The sequence below is a fragment of the Primulina tabacum genome, chromosome 18, assembly GCF_025594145.1.
Source record: "Primulina tabacum isolate GXHZ01 chromosome 18, ASM2559414v2, whole genome shotgun sequence".
In the NCBI taxonomy this organism is placed as follows: domain Eukaryota; kingdom Viridiplantae; phylum Streptophyta; class Magnoliopsida; order Lamiales; family Gesneriaceae; genus Primulina; species Primulina tabacum.
In genome coordinates, this window is record NC_134567.1 from 26,986,213 (window position 1) to 27,003,616 (window position 17,404).

Here is a 17,404-nt window from a genome sequence, read left to right on the forward strand (position 1 = left end):
TTGGCTATAAGCTGGCCCATGTGATCAAAATGCAACTAATCAGAGGTACTCTGGAACTAACCGGTTTGCCTTTTATGTAGCTAGGAAGCACAGTACACCCCTTGAGTCATAGGCTGCTTGTCTTCAAAAAAATTATACTATGATATAGTAAAACTCCATGTTAGCGAAATATAGTTTTGGTGAATTCGAAATATTTAAATTTAGTATAAAAGGTATAAACTTAAAAAATGTAGATCTCACGGATTTTCATTAGTTAAACGAATGAACGAATATTCATAATAAAAAAATAATATTTTTTCATGGATACGAAAAATCTAAATAAAAAATCCGTCGTATGCATAAAATACGACTTTACAAAATGTCAAAAACAGTTATCACAAGTAATTTGAAATTCATTCGAGCCTGAAATCGATATGTATGTGGTAAAGGATAAAAGAAAGAAAATCTTGAATTAACATTCAACACTAAAATTTTGACAGCAGTTCCCTCACTCCGAAATCCCAGAAATTAAATAAAAACTCACTCCACCATTATCATAAATATTACTGAAAAACAGCAGATAATTGATTACCCACAATCACGAATCTTCCAACCCCATTTCAATAAGACAAACCTAGAATTACATCACAGATCTAATTTTCAGAAGACAAATCAACCGGTGTAAATGTGGACGCCGATAGCGATGAGGAAGATGGTGATGAGGCCGAAGAAAATGATTGTGTGGACTAAAATGGATAACCCGCTGGTCTGCATGTTCCCGAACTCCACGACCCGGCCCCGACCCGGTAACTGGAAGAGCAGACCCGGACTCAACAGCACGAACAGCACCACCGCTATTATCACCGGTCCCCAGTCAGCCATTGCTCTCAGTACTCTCGCCCTTTTTTCTCTCTCTACACGTTGTGCTTGGTAATGCGAGATTTGGGTGAGTATATAATATGACTTTATATATAGAGGGAATTTTTTTCCCCATTTAATAAATATTTTCAAAACTAAAGCTGGAGATTACTGGACGCAAGGAATATAATCAAGATATTTATATATTTATCAGTGATTTTTTTAATATCATTGTAACTAGATGAATAAAATTAATAGTACGTCTTTTAAAAAAAAAAAACGATTTATAATGTTTATATTTATAAGAATGAGTAATATTTATTTATTTTTATACGTGATCTAGATAAAAAGTTTGTCTCATAAAATTAATTTATCATATCGTTATATATATATATATATATATATATATATATATATATAAGGACGTGGCAGAATCATGTGAATTGGATATTTTCACAAAATATTACACTTTGCATGTAATTTTATAATTGTGTTTAGAATTACGTGTTGGTGAACTTGTGTTATAATGACACGGGTTTGCTTCTCTTGGTGCTAACGTTGAAAGTAAGCTTGGTGAAGTGGTTACCGTATCCTTTATTATCATTATTATTATTATTATTATTTAGTATTGTATAGTATCATACTGGCAAAAATTTGTGTGAGACGATTTTACGTATCGTATTTTGTGAGACGGGTCTCTTATTTGGGTCATCCATGAAAAAATATTACTTTTTATACTAAATTTCCGTTTGGTATGTGTGATGTGATAAACAAATGATAGTAATAAAATGAATTATAAAATGAAATATATTGATAAATAATATGGTTTGATAAAATATATGATGTTTGGTATAATTTTAACATTATAGATTAATTTTGTTTATTAGCATAAATAGTTACCTAATCTAAATATAATAAATAAATAGTAATAGTAATAAGAAATAAATAAGTAGGTAATTTTAAAAAATATTAATAATATCCATAGTAAGTGCAATATAAAAAATAAGAAACAAGTCTAATACATTAATGTTAAATATATTGACCATATTAATAAAATTAATTTCGAAAATAAATGGATAATAATAAGAATACGAATAATTATAACATATATAATAATACTAATACTGATACTGAAATTAATATTAAAAATTCATTTTTTTATTAATATGTAAACTTTATTTTTTATTATACATCTCATTAACTATAATGGTATTATTAATTTAATCAATAATTTAATTCTTATAATTTCTTTCTATTAAGAAATATGAGGAGAAAAATGTAATTTGCTTATTTTTGATAGCGTATCCCACTTGATTTGTGAGATTAATAATCAAATAGTTATCCGCAAAATTGGATCTTAAACCGGGTCAGAATGATGGTTAAAGTATCATAAATTTTTAACCAAATATTGGATAATTGTTTGACTATTCATCTATTATTGTTTAATCCACTCAACCAAACACACCCTAAGAGTATTGCTTTTTATTGTGAATATCGGTAAAGTTGACCCGTCTCACAAGAGACCTACTCTACCATGTAACTGTGTGTTGGAATGTCTAAAAAATAGGATTTGGAATTGAAATCGGATTTAGATTTCATGTTTGATAAAAATTTAAAATAAATGATATTTTGTAGAATTTGTAATGAAGACTTTAAATTTATAAGTAAGAAATATAACTATCTTATGATTTTTATTGATCCGTTAGGATTTCGCTTAGTTAAACATAGGTTTGCAAAGACAATGATTTGTAAATTACAATAACAAATTGATTATAATGTCTGTGTGTGTGTTTTTGTTTTGGGGCTGAGCCAATTTTGCTCTCTTTCATGGACTGTAGTAAATTTCAAAGCAATTAAATTAAAGGCCCGCCCCCCTCCAAAATGTACAGTCTCTTCACCACATATGAAACCCAACTTAGAAAATATTCTAAAATATATATTCATTTCAGGATAAGCAATCAAGGTTGAAAATATAGATCTGCGGAGATAATAATTTTGTAGTAATTTGTTATTCAGAATTTAAAAGTCAAAAAGAATATAAAAATAAAGTTGGGCTATTGTTTAAAAATCCATACATAAACAAGATTTAATCTACATAAAAATCAAACGAGGAATTGAACCATATGTAAAAATTATCAAAGTTGAATTTACTTGGAAAAGAGAAGGAAAATAAAATGTGAATCAAATGGTCTAAAAAAGAGACGAATGAATGTCCCGTATTGCGGCAATCTTTTGCTTGTACGACCGAAACTTTTACTCAAATCAATTATTAATCATTACATGGACAGAATTGTCATCAAATGACATAATTTTAAAATATATCTACTTCATGCCTTCACCGTTCATGTTGTTCTTGAGTCCAGTCTAAATACATAAATTGGGAATTGCTTCTTTTAACAACGATTGTGTGTGTTTATATATATATATATAATATATATATACACCCATTCGTACAATCGAGTATGTCATTTCAAATTAAAAATATCAATCCAAACGCATCATCTATCCACTACAAAAAATTTTATTTCAAAAAGTCTATTTAGTCAACGATATATAAATCAGATGGATACTTGAATCCGAATTATTTCTTATCTAACATATAATATATGGACGCGATTGGCAACTAGATTATTGACCGAGTCAGGTCCACCGTACCCAAGTATTTTTTATTTGTTTTTTAATTAAAAAAAATAAAAGTAATCCTCGGTTCATGATTAATATTTCCACTTTTATATAGAAAATGACACTTTACCGAATTGCTCATTTTCCGTACTTGCTTATTATTATTTTTTTTGACGATCCGCATCCGAAATACACCCGCGCGTGACCACTTTAAGTTAAACTCGTAGATCTCAGGTTATTAGTTTCGAATTCAATTCAAATATTTTGCATAAAAATACATCAAAAATAATATTTTTGGTATAACGTATAAGACAAAAACTTGTATGAGACGGTCTCGCGAGTCGTATTTTGTGAGACGAGTCTTTTATTTGGGTCATCCACGAAAAAGTATTAATTTTTATGCTAAACGTATTACTTTTTATTGTGAATATCGGTAGGATTGATCCGTCTCACAATTGAAGATTCATGAGATCTGCTCAACATATAATAAGTTATTTATATATACTAGACACACACACGTATATATATTAGAATGAAAAACTATAAAATAAGGGAATATTCAAATTATATAAAATATTGATTTAATTTTTACAAGTCAAATACAAGATTTTTTTATATCAACAAAGACATGACAATCATGTTTGGGAACATCATAATGTCATTCGAGTGTTGAAAGACCAATGAAAGAGTTTTCAGGCCAAAGCAGGTGCACTTGAGCGGCGCAGAGCCAAGACAGGCGCGTCCAGCGAGCCGTTCTGCCCGCCCTAGTGCACATGCCCGCAACGCGCTCTTTAGCGAGAGCAACAAGCTCCAGTGGGCCTTTCCGCACGCCTTTATGCAAAAACAACGCTCCTCAGTGCTTAAAAATACCCGAAATTTAATATTCATAATAATTAAATTTTAATCGACATCAATACAAAATACATATTCATTGATAAGAATTTACCTTTTAAAAACATTTTTACATATGCATAGTTTGTTGTTGTATTTCTCTAACTACTGGCATATCCATCTTATTTTGTAATCGAGTTATTCTGTGCCAATCAACTCTTCTTCTTTCACGTACATGTTGTACCACGGTTGCACAAGTGTTGTGGGGTCTAACGAGTACCATTTAGCAGTGCAAATAATATGGGAACATGAGATGCCAAAAATAATCTATTTACCACATGAACAATCGCTTGTTGATAATTTCACTATCTGTATATGTTGGCCACAACCTGGCATTCTTCCGGTCGCGACCGAAGCAGTTTGCTCTCATACATCATATTTGCCAACATGGTGTTCACTAGATTTTCTCGTCAACTCTTCATACTTCCGATATGCATAATCTGACCATAACTGATTTTCCTGAATCATACGACTGTCCAGGCTACCAAGGTGGCAGCGTCCGCTGCTGTGTCCAACAGATGTTGCAAAATAGCGTCCACTCTTAACTCTGACGTTTTGTAGCACTACTAAAAAAACTCTCCAATCAAATTATTTTCTAAAACATATGTTTTTTAAGTTGTTGTCGGATTCTATTCAGCAGTTGAACTAGCATTTTAGTCATCACTCGAAAAGCTAAATATAATATCTCAAGACATCGACCGAGCTAACAACACACTCCATGCACTCGTGTGCATTAAATACATATAGCTAGTCAAATGGTTAAGTCGATGTCATAGCATATTTTCTTATATATTCAGTCTTGTTGGATAAAAGGTGACTAGTGAATAAAAGGGAGTGAAAGCTGTCCCACATTTGAAAATGTGCAAAGAAAAGTCTTCCTTATTAGATCCAAGTTTGAGCCCCAATGGATACCATAAATTTTTAAAATGGGGAAGACGCTGATAGGCTGGGTCTCGGTAAAACACAAGCGCGCGCGACAGGCGGGCTCGGCTCGGCTCGGCTCGGCTCAGCTTGGTTCTCCGTCTGTGTTTGGAACAAACCGTGCATCCGTTCAGAGAGCTGCGTTTTACCCAGTGCGTCCCTTGGCACTGAACCGTGCGTCAATTGGCACAGAACCATGTGTCCTTTGGCACAGAACCGTGCGTCCCCTGGCTTGTGCGCGAGTACCTTGGGTGTGTCCCCTGGCTTATGTGAGTCACTCTTTAAATAGTCTCCCGCAGGCATTTATCAGACACTTTTGCATACATTTTTCGTTGCATTCTTCTCTTCCGAAACTTGAGAGTTCTACATATTCCGTTCGCTAGTATCAAGAGTTGTAATGATGTATTCTTGATTCGAAGTCGTTGTATCTTATAGACGATTGCCACCAATGTAAAGCACTGTTATACGGGTAATTTCGTCTTGCGGATAAAGAACTTATCCTTGCCTCGACTTACTGCTTACTGCTGTTGCACACGTTGTTCTGTCGTCCAAGATCCAGAAGAACTACAAGTCTTTCATACACTATTTTCTTGGTCTATGACTTGAGTGTTGAAGGATTCGCTCGGAAAAGACCCTGATATCCTGGAAAGAAATGGTTTGTTTATCTTCTCAAAGCTGATTCTGACACAACATAGTCAACACATGGTAACGACATTACGCCAAATGTAAATGTTCGTAGCAACATCAATTATTGGATAGTCGAAAATTATGCATAATTTTTAGTGCGCAATTCATTCTAAAACCGCAAGCAACTTCATAAAAAGCCTTTATTGTTGAAAAAAAATAGGAATATGTAGATTCATGTACTGTTCTCATGACGCGGCGATTCATCTCCAGATAGAGTTTTGGAATTCTACACTTTATTTTTACAAAATGATGCAATTGTAGATTCGATTAGCTGTCAATAAAAGTTCTGTAAATGTTTTTTTAGAAAAACAATTCCCTTGCACTGCGATGCATGAGAATCTCAATGGATAACCAGACAAATTTGAACTCAGAAACCTTGAATTACATGCAATTCTTATTCACATCATGATTTATACTCAATCTGAAATTTTGTCTTATTATTACTGAATTTTTATAAAAAATAATTTTTAGTAATATACCAACATAGTTGTTTTGACTTTTGAGATCGGTGATTTCACTGTTAAGCCATGCATTATTTAAGCAACCACCAGGAAATTAGTCAAAGGTTGCGATTATAGTTGGAAGTGGACTCGGTCTGTCGGTCAGGATTGGTATTCTGAACGTTCGCACACACAAATATTTATATGTAACATTAATATACAAAGCACACTATACAATAATTATTGATGTAAAATTTTTAACACTCGAGTCTAAAAAAAATTATACAAGGTAAAATAATTAATGCTATGTTGATGAAAAATATATGTTATATATGTGCTAATTGGTACGTGCATTATTTTAGATTTTTAGATAAATAAACAAATTTAGTCAACTCAGTATTTATATATTTTAATAGTTAATTAATTAATTTTTACTGAAAAAATAAATAGAATCAAGGATTCTCATTTTGTATATACTCACCTAATCGGCATATGCTTTGGTGTATATTATTAAAATATTTTTTCGTTTAATAAGTAATAGATAGGTAATTTAGGAATATATTAATAAATTTAAGCTCCACCCAATTTAAAAAGCTCTTTATTAATTTATATATAAATAAGTAATAGATAGGTAATTTAGGAATACATTAATAAATTTGAGTAGGTCTCTTGTGAGACTGGTCTCACGAATCTTTATCTGTGAGACTCGTGAGACGGGTCAACTCTACCGATATTCCCAATAAAAAAGTGATACTCTTAGCATAAAAATAAATTATTTTTTTATGTATATATATATATATATATATATATATATTGTTTTACCGAATTAAGCATAATTAAAGTATTTAATTAAGTGTGCTTAAACACAATTAATCGCATATATTTTTTAAAAAAATTTTATTTTGAAGTTATGTCTTTTTAAAAATAATAAATTAGGTTTATAATTTAGATATTTATTTTTTAATTTTAATTTTGATTAAGCATGTCTGATAATGATTTGACAAATATTTAGCATTATTTAATGTAGTTAGTTGGAAAAACAAATAAAGATGGTAATTTTGAGATTTTTATGTTTTTATAAATATGAGAATTAATGCATCAAACTTCAATTTATCATATTTATGTATTATTTTATCTATTTATTGACTTAAGATATTTACAATTACAATAAAAATAAAAAATATTGGGCTAATCTTACTTGAAGTTTGAAAAACTTGGGGCGCTTCACCGTTTTAGAACCTTGGTCATGATTGATGAATTCATTTTTCTGGGCCTCAACCATTAATTTTTTTTGTTCTTTTCTTTGGTTTTTTTCCATCACTAAATGCTATGTCCAGCGTTCATTTCTCTTGGTCTGAATCCTTTCTAGTACTCAGGTTTTGATTGTTATGCATTTTTCTGAATTCCAGGATACGATATGTATCGTCTTGTTCGGGAAGCTCAAACCCGTTGGCTAAAGCCGGTAGAAGTGTATTTCATACTGAACAATTTTGAGGAGAACCAACTCACTCACCAAATCCCTCAACGACCAGCTAGTAATTTTTTTCTGTGCATCCCTTTTGCTTTCATGGAAGTCTCTTCCGAAATAAGGCCTGTGACAAATAATATTTTTTTTGTTTTAATTTATTTTTTGAGTTAACAGGTGGATCACTGTATTTATTCAATAAGCGAGTACTAAAATCTTTCCGAAAGGATGGTCATAGTTGGCGTAGAAGGAGGGATCAGAAAACTATTGCTGAAGCACATGAGCGGCTAAAGGTGGCTGGTGATATTCTCATTTAGTGTTAATTAATCTTTTCTAATTTTTTTCTCATTCTTTTGTTGAATGTCTTTCCATCTTCATGTATTGATAAACCTCCAATACAAATTCTATTGTAAAGATGAAGTACAGTGTAATTAAACCAACTCCGACTTCTAGTAAGGTTGATGTTGTGTTTGAAGTGATTCTGTTATTGGTCCTTGGGGCATGTCCAATTGTCAATACATTTAACCGATATCTGAATACCAGCATCTTTCCATGTTTCTGTCAATACAATGCCATGGGATGGTCAACAAATTCAATTTACTATATAATATTTTTGTTGATCTCAAACTGTGCTTGACATTTTCCTTTTTACTAGGTTGGAAATGTTGAAGCCCTGAATTGTTATTATGCTCATGGAGAACACAACCATAAATTTCAAAGACGTAGCTACTGGATTTTGGACCCGTAAGTGCTAATTCAATCGTAATATTCCTCCATTTGCTCAGTACTTGATGGATGTAACTAAGGGTAAGAAAAAGCTATGGGAGTTGAAAAACTTATCCAATATGATGAGGTTTTTTGTGCTGGGGATACAATAATATGTTGTATGTGGACTTTCATAAGATATCATGGGCTAAAGATATTTGACAATTATTTCATCAGCAAATCCTCATTTCTAACATAGATTCTTTGTTTTTTTTCAATGTAACAGAGAGTTCGAGCACATTGTTCTTGTTCACTACAGAGACACTGAGGTGGTGAGTCTCCCAGAGCATGATCAAGGGCAGGGCAGACCCTATTAATCACTGTCTTGTGCTCTACACATTATAAATTTAATCATATAAATTCCATTCTTTTTCATTGTTTCCTGTGTTTCTATTGATTCTTCGGCTTATCCTTAATCGAAAGCTTCTGCTAGTGATAGGATTGAAATTTTCGATGCACAAATAAGTGGATTTTTTCGTTTTGGGCTTACTAGATCAAATTTAACATGCTTTTTTTTATCATTCTACTAGGAGTGGGTATGTGTGCATTCTTATGCTTCAATTCGAGTTCACTTTGTTCAAAGATAACAAGACACCCAGTTTCTGTTGATTTCAGGGAAGACAGAGTACTTCTTCAACATCTCAAGTGTCTCCATTATCATCTTCTACCTTCAATCCCCAACCTAGCTCATTTGCAGCGCACCAGCCGGACTTGTCTTTTGTCATCAGTGAATCACATGAACTGCAAGTTAATCAACCAAGTCCTAGTTCTGCGGAGATTAATTCAAGTGACGTCATCAGGAATCAAGGGCTGAATCAATTGGATATCACAGAGAGTAAAGATGAGGACTACAGTTCATCGGGGCCGGAATTAAGTCGAGCATTGCAAACGATTAAGCACCAGTTGAGTTTAGATGATGATGAGACGCAAAAATTTACGTCTTACCTAGGCGACGGGTATTCTAATTATTTGGAAGATGCTCTGAAAAATTTCGACTTGTCTGCTCAAATATCAACTGACGCAAACAATCTTCTTTTGCAACAATTTTCAGGTGTAAGCCTTCAACCAATATTTGCTTTTGTTCATTTCTATGACTAATTCTTAATCTTCTAATTTAAATGATGTGGGAGTTTGATAAAGATGGATTTTGATGGGGATGACTTTTCAGACGAGGCCATTGGACAGGATCATTCAGTCTCTGGGGCTGAAGTCGACATTTGGGATGATATGATTGATGGCTCCAAAAGTTTACTTGGTGTGGAATCACAAGCACCCCTCGGTGGTTATGATGCTCAAAATTGTGAGATACTATCAGGAACGGAATTTCAGTTTATAGATTTTTGAGATCACAAATGTCCTTTTAACACTTATATTCTTCCAGCTTCTATGATGATTCCTCTTGAAGTGGAACATATGGACTATTTTGGTCATTCTCCAGTGCTTGATGCTTACGGAACCAAATCAACCTTATCTAGCCAAGATAGTGTAAGAATTTCTGTTCAAGATTACCTACATTTGAGTATTTCCCCCAAGCAGAAGTTCACAATCCAAGAGATATCTCCAGATTGGTGTTACACCTCTGAAAGTGCAAAGGTATATATCGTCAAATCAAGTTCAGCAAAGGCTATTATGGAGTAATATTTGCATCTTCCTCTCTGGGTGTGGGTGTGGATTTCTTGTTCTAATATGGCACAGTCAGGGATCATAAAAATGAGCATCTAACTCTCATTTCTCCATAAAAAATTGTGGCTAATAATCTTTACCTTTAGTTCATGAACCTATGGAAGGGTGCTTACACAAAGTAGATGCCTTCTAATAGTTCATCACCAACCAATGAGCAAATGATGTCATTAATCCCAGATAAAGATGGGAGTCTTTTATACAAGGATTCATCCTGGTACCAGAACTAACTAAACTCAAACTAAAGAGGGCTTTGTCTTACTAGCCGTGCAGAGAAACTTGAATATATCTCGGAGGATTAGGTTACTGAAGATCAATATTCCAGCAGAATAATGCATGACTGCTGTGTCTATATGCATTAGTCTTTCTCCATGCTTGTTTTGGTGCATTTTCAAATTTATGCATGTTTCAAGTTCTCACTCTGAATAAAGCAGGCTCCGAAATATCAGTATTGCTGTCATAGGCTTTATAATATGCGTATGACCAAACTGAAGTTCCCTGAATTTAGAATCAGCACAGCTCGTGTAAAACAGCAAAATCTTTAAATTCATTTGTATGTTTCGTTAAATATCTGTTATTAAAGCTTGTGATTCAGGCATTAGATTCTATCTTGCAGATCATCATTATTGGGTCTTTCCTCTGTGACCCGTCTGGGTGCTCTTGGGCTTGTATGTTTGGTGACATTGAAGTTCCAGTTCAGATAATTCGGGACGGTGTCATCCGCTGCCATGCTCCCTTCCAATTGCAGGCTGGAAAAGTCAATATTTGCATCACTTCTGCAAATAGGGAGTCTTGTAGTGAAGTAAAGGAGTTTCTCTATCGTGACGAGCCCATTGTTTGCAAGCACAGTAATTCACCTGAAACAGAGGACAGCAAGAGCTCAGAAGAGCTCCTGTTGATTGCCAGATTTGTGCAAATGCTACTGTCCGATCAGTCACCAAAAGGAGATGTCACTGAAACAGATGTTGATCTGTTGGCCAAATATAAAACTTCCGAAGGCATGTGGAACCAAGTTATCAACGCTCTTTCAGTTGGCACCTCAACATCGTCAAGCACTCTTAATTGGCTTCTGGAAGAACTTCTGAAGGACAAGTTGGGACTGTGGCTTTCATCTAGATCACTGAAGAATAATCAAAAGGTGTGTTCTTTGTCAAAGAAAGAACAAGGTATCATTCATATGGCTGCTGGATTGGGCTACGCATGGGCATTATTGCCAATTTTGAATTCTGGAATAAGTGCTAATTTCCGTGATTCGAATGGATGGACCGCTCTTCATTGGGCTGCAAGATTTGGGAGGTATATCTGACACATTTGATGATTTTTGTTCTTTCCACTAATTAGTTGGTAAAACTTAAAACATTTATCTGTTTGTCAAACTAAGTCCAATTTAATTCATTTGCGCATCTGGAAAATAAGTGTTCTAGTTGCAACAGGGAAAAGGTGGTTGCCACTCTCATAGCATCTGGTGCATCAGCTGGAGTCATTACGGATCCTACTTCGCAGGACCCAACTGGTAAGACACCGGCATCAATTGCGGCTGACCACGGACACATGGGGCTTGCAGGTTATCTTTCCGAAATGGCACTAAAAGATCATCTTTCATCCCTCATATTGAAAGAAACTGAGCTATCTAAGGGGTCGGCTGCCTTGGAAGCAGAAACTATGGTACATAGTTTATCCAACACAAGTCCCTCTTTGAATGAAGATCGGGGTGCTCTGAACGATACCTTAGCTGCAGTTCGTAATGCTACTCAGGCTGCTGCACTTATACAATCTGCATTCCGTGCCCATTCGTTCCGGAAGCGGCAGCAGAAAGAAGATGCAGTTGCCATCTCCAGAGCTTATTGTGATGAATACGGTATATTAGAGAGTGATATTCAGGGACTTTCTGCTGCATCAAAGCGGGCATTCTGCAATGCACGTGATTACAGCTCAGCTGCTTTATCTATTCAGAAGAAATATCGAGGCTGGAAAGGTCGGAAGGACTATCTTTCATTTCGTCAGAAAGTAGTCAAGATACAGGTCGGTCGTTCTTCTCAAGTAAAAGGAGGTTTATAGCTTGTTACCATCCCATAAAAGACGCTTATCGTGATATGCGCCAACAAAATAGTAATCTGGCATCTTATTTTCTGAACTTCAGTTGTACTTCTCTCATAAATAGGACCTTGCAGTATATGATAGTGGGAAAGTTGGAATTTTATTGACGTGAAGAAACTTAAAAATTATTGTTTGCTAACTTCACTTGGAACACATATTTTATGATTGCATCAGTTAAGTTAATGTAAGAGACTGACATCTAGTTCTTATGGTTGTAGGCTCATGTCAGAGGTCATCAAGCTAGGAAAAAATACAATGTTTCCTGGGCAGTTGGTGTTCTGGAGAAGGTTATTCTACGATGGCGCCGACGAGGGGCTGGTTTCCGAGGATTTCGAATTGACCCCGAAACAATTCATGAATGCCACGATGACGACATCCTTAAAGTGTTCCGCAAGAAGAATGTGGAGGGAGCCATTGACGAAGCTGTCTCTAGAGTGCTGTCCATGGTTGAATCTCCAACAGCACGGCAGCAATATCGTCGCATCCTTGAAAAGTATCGCCAGGCTAAGGTAACTCGGGCTTTGAACATCTTTATTGTTATGGTTTATTTTTCTCCGTTACATGGTACACTGCTATTTTCATCTGGTACCATCAAGTTTATGCAGAGGAGAAACTTGGGTTTTAATTTAGTATCTCTCAAAAAACTTCTAAATTAAAAATATTGTATGTTGAAATATTATTTCATTAATTAGGACAACTACCCAATGTCCCGCCTTTTAGTTCATGCATTACTGTATGTGAACATGATTGCGTTGATTCTTACATTGTGGCAGGCTGAGCTACAAAATGGAGAATCCCATACATCTTCTCGTCACGGCTTATCTTCTCACCTTGATCTTCCCAATGAAGAATTCTGAGATTTACTAGTTGACATTCTCTTCAGCTTTAAGGCCGTGTAGTATGGTTTGCTTTTAAAGAGATGTTTAAACAAACTAACTACCTCACTGAATTAACTCTCACAAGCCTGAACTTCTAAGAAAAAGAAAATCCTTTCAGCACATGTCACAAGCTATGTTGCATGGATGTGTGTATGTATCGAATACGATAGATACGGATTCGTTATTACGACGAATTTTAAAAATATAAAACACGCTATAACTAATATACAACAATTATTAAAATATATAAAGATATTATATATTTATTTATGTAAATATATTAAATGTACAACTTTATGAAATGGTTTTAAGAAGAGAATTTTTCTTTTGCCGAACGTACACCGTGTCCGCGACAGTATATAAATCGTGTCCAAGTTGTATTTGACTGATCAAACCTACAAAAAATTCAACGACACAGATTTTGCCATATCTTACATGCATATCGACGTGTCATATCTGTATCTGTGTCGGAAATAACGTATATAAATCATCTCCAAATTGTATTTGACTGGTCAAATCTACAAAAGTTCAACAACACATATTTTACCGTATTTGACACACATATCGACATGTTATATCCGTACCTGTGTCCGATACTTCAGGAAAAAAAGTCAGAATATCCATGCTACATAGGCCACAAGAATCACAATGATAAACACAATGAAGAGTTTTGGACAGTTAATTTTATCCATCATATTAAAATCTTAATCATGCTACAAACCAAATGCACACAATAAATCATGATAAAAAAGAAGTCGCGTCCATAAAATATCAAGGTGTTCGTTTCAACGAGCCTTGACCACCAAACATATGTTATATGATCTGAAGAGGACTTGAAACACATTAGCTTTCAGCCGTTCTCCGATGAATGGCTATGCTACGCATAGTTCAGCCGGAAAATGTCATTCAAAACATAGAAGCTGCCTTGAGGTGTTGGAATCAAGTGGAACATCTGTCAAACAAAGAACAAGGTGCCATTAATAAATTCGCTTCGAAAATTTTGGCTTACAAATGAACAAACTTTGATAAAACCACAATAGATTTTCATGTAATGATTTTTGGATCGATCAATCCCAAACCGTATTGAGTATTGTAAAAGGTGTATAACAATAAGAGCGCATCGTAAATTTTTTTAAAGAATACCCACACGAAGAAGGCTACAAATATAAACATGTTAGGAAAATTTCATTGCATTTCATCTTTCCTGTACTGAACAAACTATTGAATTATCAGAATTTTTCACATCAAATTCACCATCCATATATAGATTTAAGCCGTCCTAAATTGTGTGATGAGCATATTTAATAAATCTAATCCATCCAAGCTTAACCCCTTCAGAGGCCAGAGCTTCATTCAATCAACCAAACCAGAAATCTAGTAAATTAAAATTGACACAAACTTAGAACCAAAAGAACGTTTCCCATGAAAATAAACCAAACTAACAAAAAAATGTTCGACGCTCTAATCAATTAAATCCATCAAACCCCAAGATCGATACCAAGACACGTATCAAGCGACAGGTACGGTACACATGCCCAATGCAAAACCCACGTTTAATCAAACCCAACAAGTTCAAAAAGATTTTTTTTTAAAAAAAAAAAATAACTTGCCTGGCTAAATTTGAGCGCATGCTGCTCCCCAGCGAGCTGAAGGTTACCGGAAACAAAAACAAGCATCCCGCCGGCGGGTCCAGAAGGCTGGAAATCAACGGTGGTGATCTGATGCTGGCACTGCTGGAAGGGCAAACTGGTAAGCTTGGCGACAATGTTCTGGGCACCCTGGAATTTCTGGCCCTCGAAAGTCAGCATCGATGAATCTTGGTAAAGGCCCGCTAGCCCTGCCCTATTTGCGTCGAATGTAGTGTAATAGTGCTCGACGAACGCCTTCGACAAGGTTTCTGGATCCATCGATTGATTTCACGAATACGACCCTCTGGCGATTGGGTTCCCACTCCGCGGCCGATGATCACAGACGAAGATATCCTGAACTCCTGATTGGACACAGAGAAATAAGGAGAGGAGAGGGTTTTTAAGCTAATGGTTGAGGGCAAAATTGAAATTTGTAGCGTGTCGTAAACGCTAATCGTTGCTTACCTGCGTTGTTATGGTTTTGGACATCTTTTATCATTCTAAATATATCATATTATTTTTTCCCCAAATTGAAAAAAAAAAAAAATCGTTTTAGGTACTATCATCATATATATAATTGTTCTTTTGATCTTACAACACATTCAGAACAAAAATTTGTGTGTGATAACATCACATATCATATTTTATGAGACGTATCTCTTATTTGGGTCATCCATAAAATATTATTATTTTTTATGTTAACAATGTTACTTTTTATTGTGAATATCGGTATGGTTGACATGTCTCACAAGAGACATACTCCACATTCAATATGTGAATGATCGTAGACATGACGATTATTTATTAAATGTGACGAAGTTGTATATCAAATAAGTGAATGAGAACTCGGCGATGTTTATATAAACGACTAAAAGATATTTATTAAAATAAAATAAATTTATATTAAATTGAGCAAAGTAACAATAACTGCAGTGTTCTAAAAAGCCCGCTTAAACTTGTAGCTCGACAAAAACGCCTTGCTTCGGAGAAAAGCGGAAAAAAACGGTCAAACTGACGGTCAAATTACAGTTTGACCGAATTAAGCGTAATTAAAGCTTTAATTAAGCGCGCTTAAACACAAGTAATCGCATCTGTTTATTTATTATTATTTTATTCTGAATGTATGTTTTTATTTTAAAATAATAAATTAGATTTATAATTTAGATATTTATTTTTAAATTTTAATTATTATTAAGCTTGTATGACAATGATTTGACAAATATTTAGCATTTTTTAATGTATTCTAGTTACAAAAACAAATAAAGATTGTAATTTTGAGATTTTTATGCTTTTATAAATATGAGAATTAATGCATCAGACTTAAATTTATCATATTTATGTATTATTTTATCTATTTATTGGTTTGAGATAATTCTCGCTTAAGCTTGAAGCTCAACATCCGCGCTTCGGGACGATTCATGCTTTTTAGAACCTTGACAATAAGTCATTTGTCAGCATATCTGCTCTAATTGGACTTGGACCGGCCAAAAGCACCCGAATGACGCATAAATATTCTATTTGGAGGATATATTTCCTACGGTATTTTCTCTATAAAGATTTTCTTTCATGAAGCCCAGAAACTCTTCAACCTTTCACTTTATGTATTTGTTGCATGTCATGCATATAAAGATTTTCTTTCATGAAGCGCAGAAACTCGGCAAACTTTCGCTTTATGTATTTGTTGCATGTCATGCATAGTTGTGAATATGATAGTCCCTATTCCTATTGATATCGTATTTGATAATAATCCTTTTACACCTCCATCCACGCCATTACATAATTCTCATCGTCCTAGGACGTTTTCGATGAGGAGAACCATTAGATGTTCTAGATGGAATTCTGTGTTTTCTTTATCTGATTCGCATGTTTCAGCTTCACGGCCCTGTATTATATGTAGTTTGGTTTTGGCAGAGACAACATATGAAGCATGTATCTCGAATCCTCGATTACATACATTACTGGCGAAAAATGAAGACTTTCCTGTTAGAATATAATATATTATTGTTAGCTCTCAAGGGTAGATTAGTCATTTATTCTTTTTGTGTTTACCCTAGGTATATAAACATATTCTCTTTGTATTCTTTATTCAGTTTTACAATACTACGACTTGAGCTTTCCGCTCACTCTCTATTTCTTCATGGTATCAGAGCCCCCATCTCATGGATCTGTCAATCGTAGAGAAGAACTGTTAATCTCAATCGTACAACTTTTCGTTCGTCTAGTTTCTCTTTGGTAATCGACTTCTTCTCAGCATCGTGTTTTGTTTTATTCGTTCGGTTTTGTTTGGTTTTGGCATCATGGCTACTCGTAAAGACGATTCTCTTCAGTCAATTAGTGTTCAATTGGATGGAAAAAATTATTCGTATTGGGGTTATGTTATGAAGAATTTCTTGCGGGGGAAATCGATGTGGGGCTATGTCACAGGTGTACGAGACAAGCCTACAGACCAGACGAACCCTGATTATGCTGTGTCATTGGATGTTTGGGAGGCAG

The 17,404-nt window shown here is 34.5% G+C and overlaps 3 protein-coding genes across 3 annotated transcripts; 1 reads left to right on the forward strand and 2 right to left on the reverse strand.

Moving 5' to 3' along the window:
* Window positions 1–430: 430 nt before the first annotated feature.
* On the reverse strand, window positions 431–933 carry LOC142532840 (uncharacterized). Its single transcript, XM_075639357.1, has one exon. It carries the CDS (start codon window positions 859–861, stop codon window positions 652–654), a length of 210 nt encoding a protein of 69 aa, XP_075495472.1. The 5' UTR covers window positions 862–933; the 3' UTR covers window positions 431–651.
* Window positions 934–7,660: 6,727 nt separating this feature from the next.
* Window positions 7,661–13,602, forward strand: LOC142532955 (calmodulin-binding transcription activator 4-like). Its single transcript, XM_075639515.1, has 11 exons — window positions 7,661–7,933; window positions 8,041–8,156; window positions 8,519–8,607; window positions 8,855–8,900; window positions 9,244–9,679; window positions 9,797–9,928; window positions 10,010–10,221; window positions 10,925–11,604; window positions 11,742–12,330; window positions 12,624–12,914; window positions 13,179–13,602. The coding sequence occupies exons 1-11, from the start codon at window positions 7,816–7,818 to the stop codon at window positions 13,260–13,262; spliced, it is 2,793 nt and encodes a 930-aa protein (XP_075495630.1). The 5' UTR covers window positions 7,661–7,815; the 3' UTR covers window positions 13,263–13,602.
* Window positions 13,603–13,924: 322 nt separating this feature from the next.
* LOC142532958 (nuclear transport factor 2B) lies at window positions 13,925–15,301 on the reverse strand. Its single transcript, XM_075639517.1, has 2 exons — window positions 14,894–15,301; window positions 13,925–14,235 (listed from the first exon to the last, which is right to left on the reverse strand). Exons 1-2 carry the CDS (start codon window positions 15,188–15,190, stop codon window positions 14,161–14,163), a joined length of 372 nt encoding a protein of 123 aa, XP_075495632.1. The 5' UTR covers window positions 15,191–15,301; the 3' UTR covers window positions 13,925–14,160.
* Window positions 15,302–17,404: the final 2,103 nt, after the last annotated feature.

What these genes read in the sequence shown, in the direction of transcription:
- LOC142532955 (XM_075639515.1), top strand. Translation starts at nt 7,816, where the DNA reads ATGTATCGTCTTGTTCGGGAAGCTCAAACCCGTTGGCTAAAGCCGGTA. An exon ending in TGGTTATGATGCTCAAAATT is followed by an intron (nt 9,929 to 10,009) that starts GTGAGATACTAT and finishes ATATTCTTCCAG; the next exon opens with CTTCTATGATGATTCCTCTT. An exon ending in TGGGCTGCAAGATTTGGGAG is followed by an intron (nt 11,605 to 11,741) that starts GTATATCTGACA and finishes TAGTTGCAACAG; the next exon opens with GGAAAAGGTGGTTGCCACTC.
- LOC142532958 (XM_075639517.1), bottom strand. Translation starts at nt 15,190, where the DNA reads ATGGATCCAGAAACCTTGTCGAAGGCGTTCGTCGAGCACTATTACACT. An exon ending in ATGCGCTCAAATTTAGCCAG is followed by an intron (nt 14,236 to 14,893) that starts GCAAGTTATTTT and finishes TTTGTTTGACAG; the next exon opens with ATGTTCCACTTGATTCCAAC.
- LOC142532840 (XM_075639357.1), bottom strand. Translation starts at nt 861, where the DNA reads ATGGCTGACTGGGGACCGGTGATAATAGCGGTGGTGCTGTTCGTGCTG.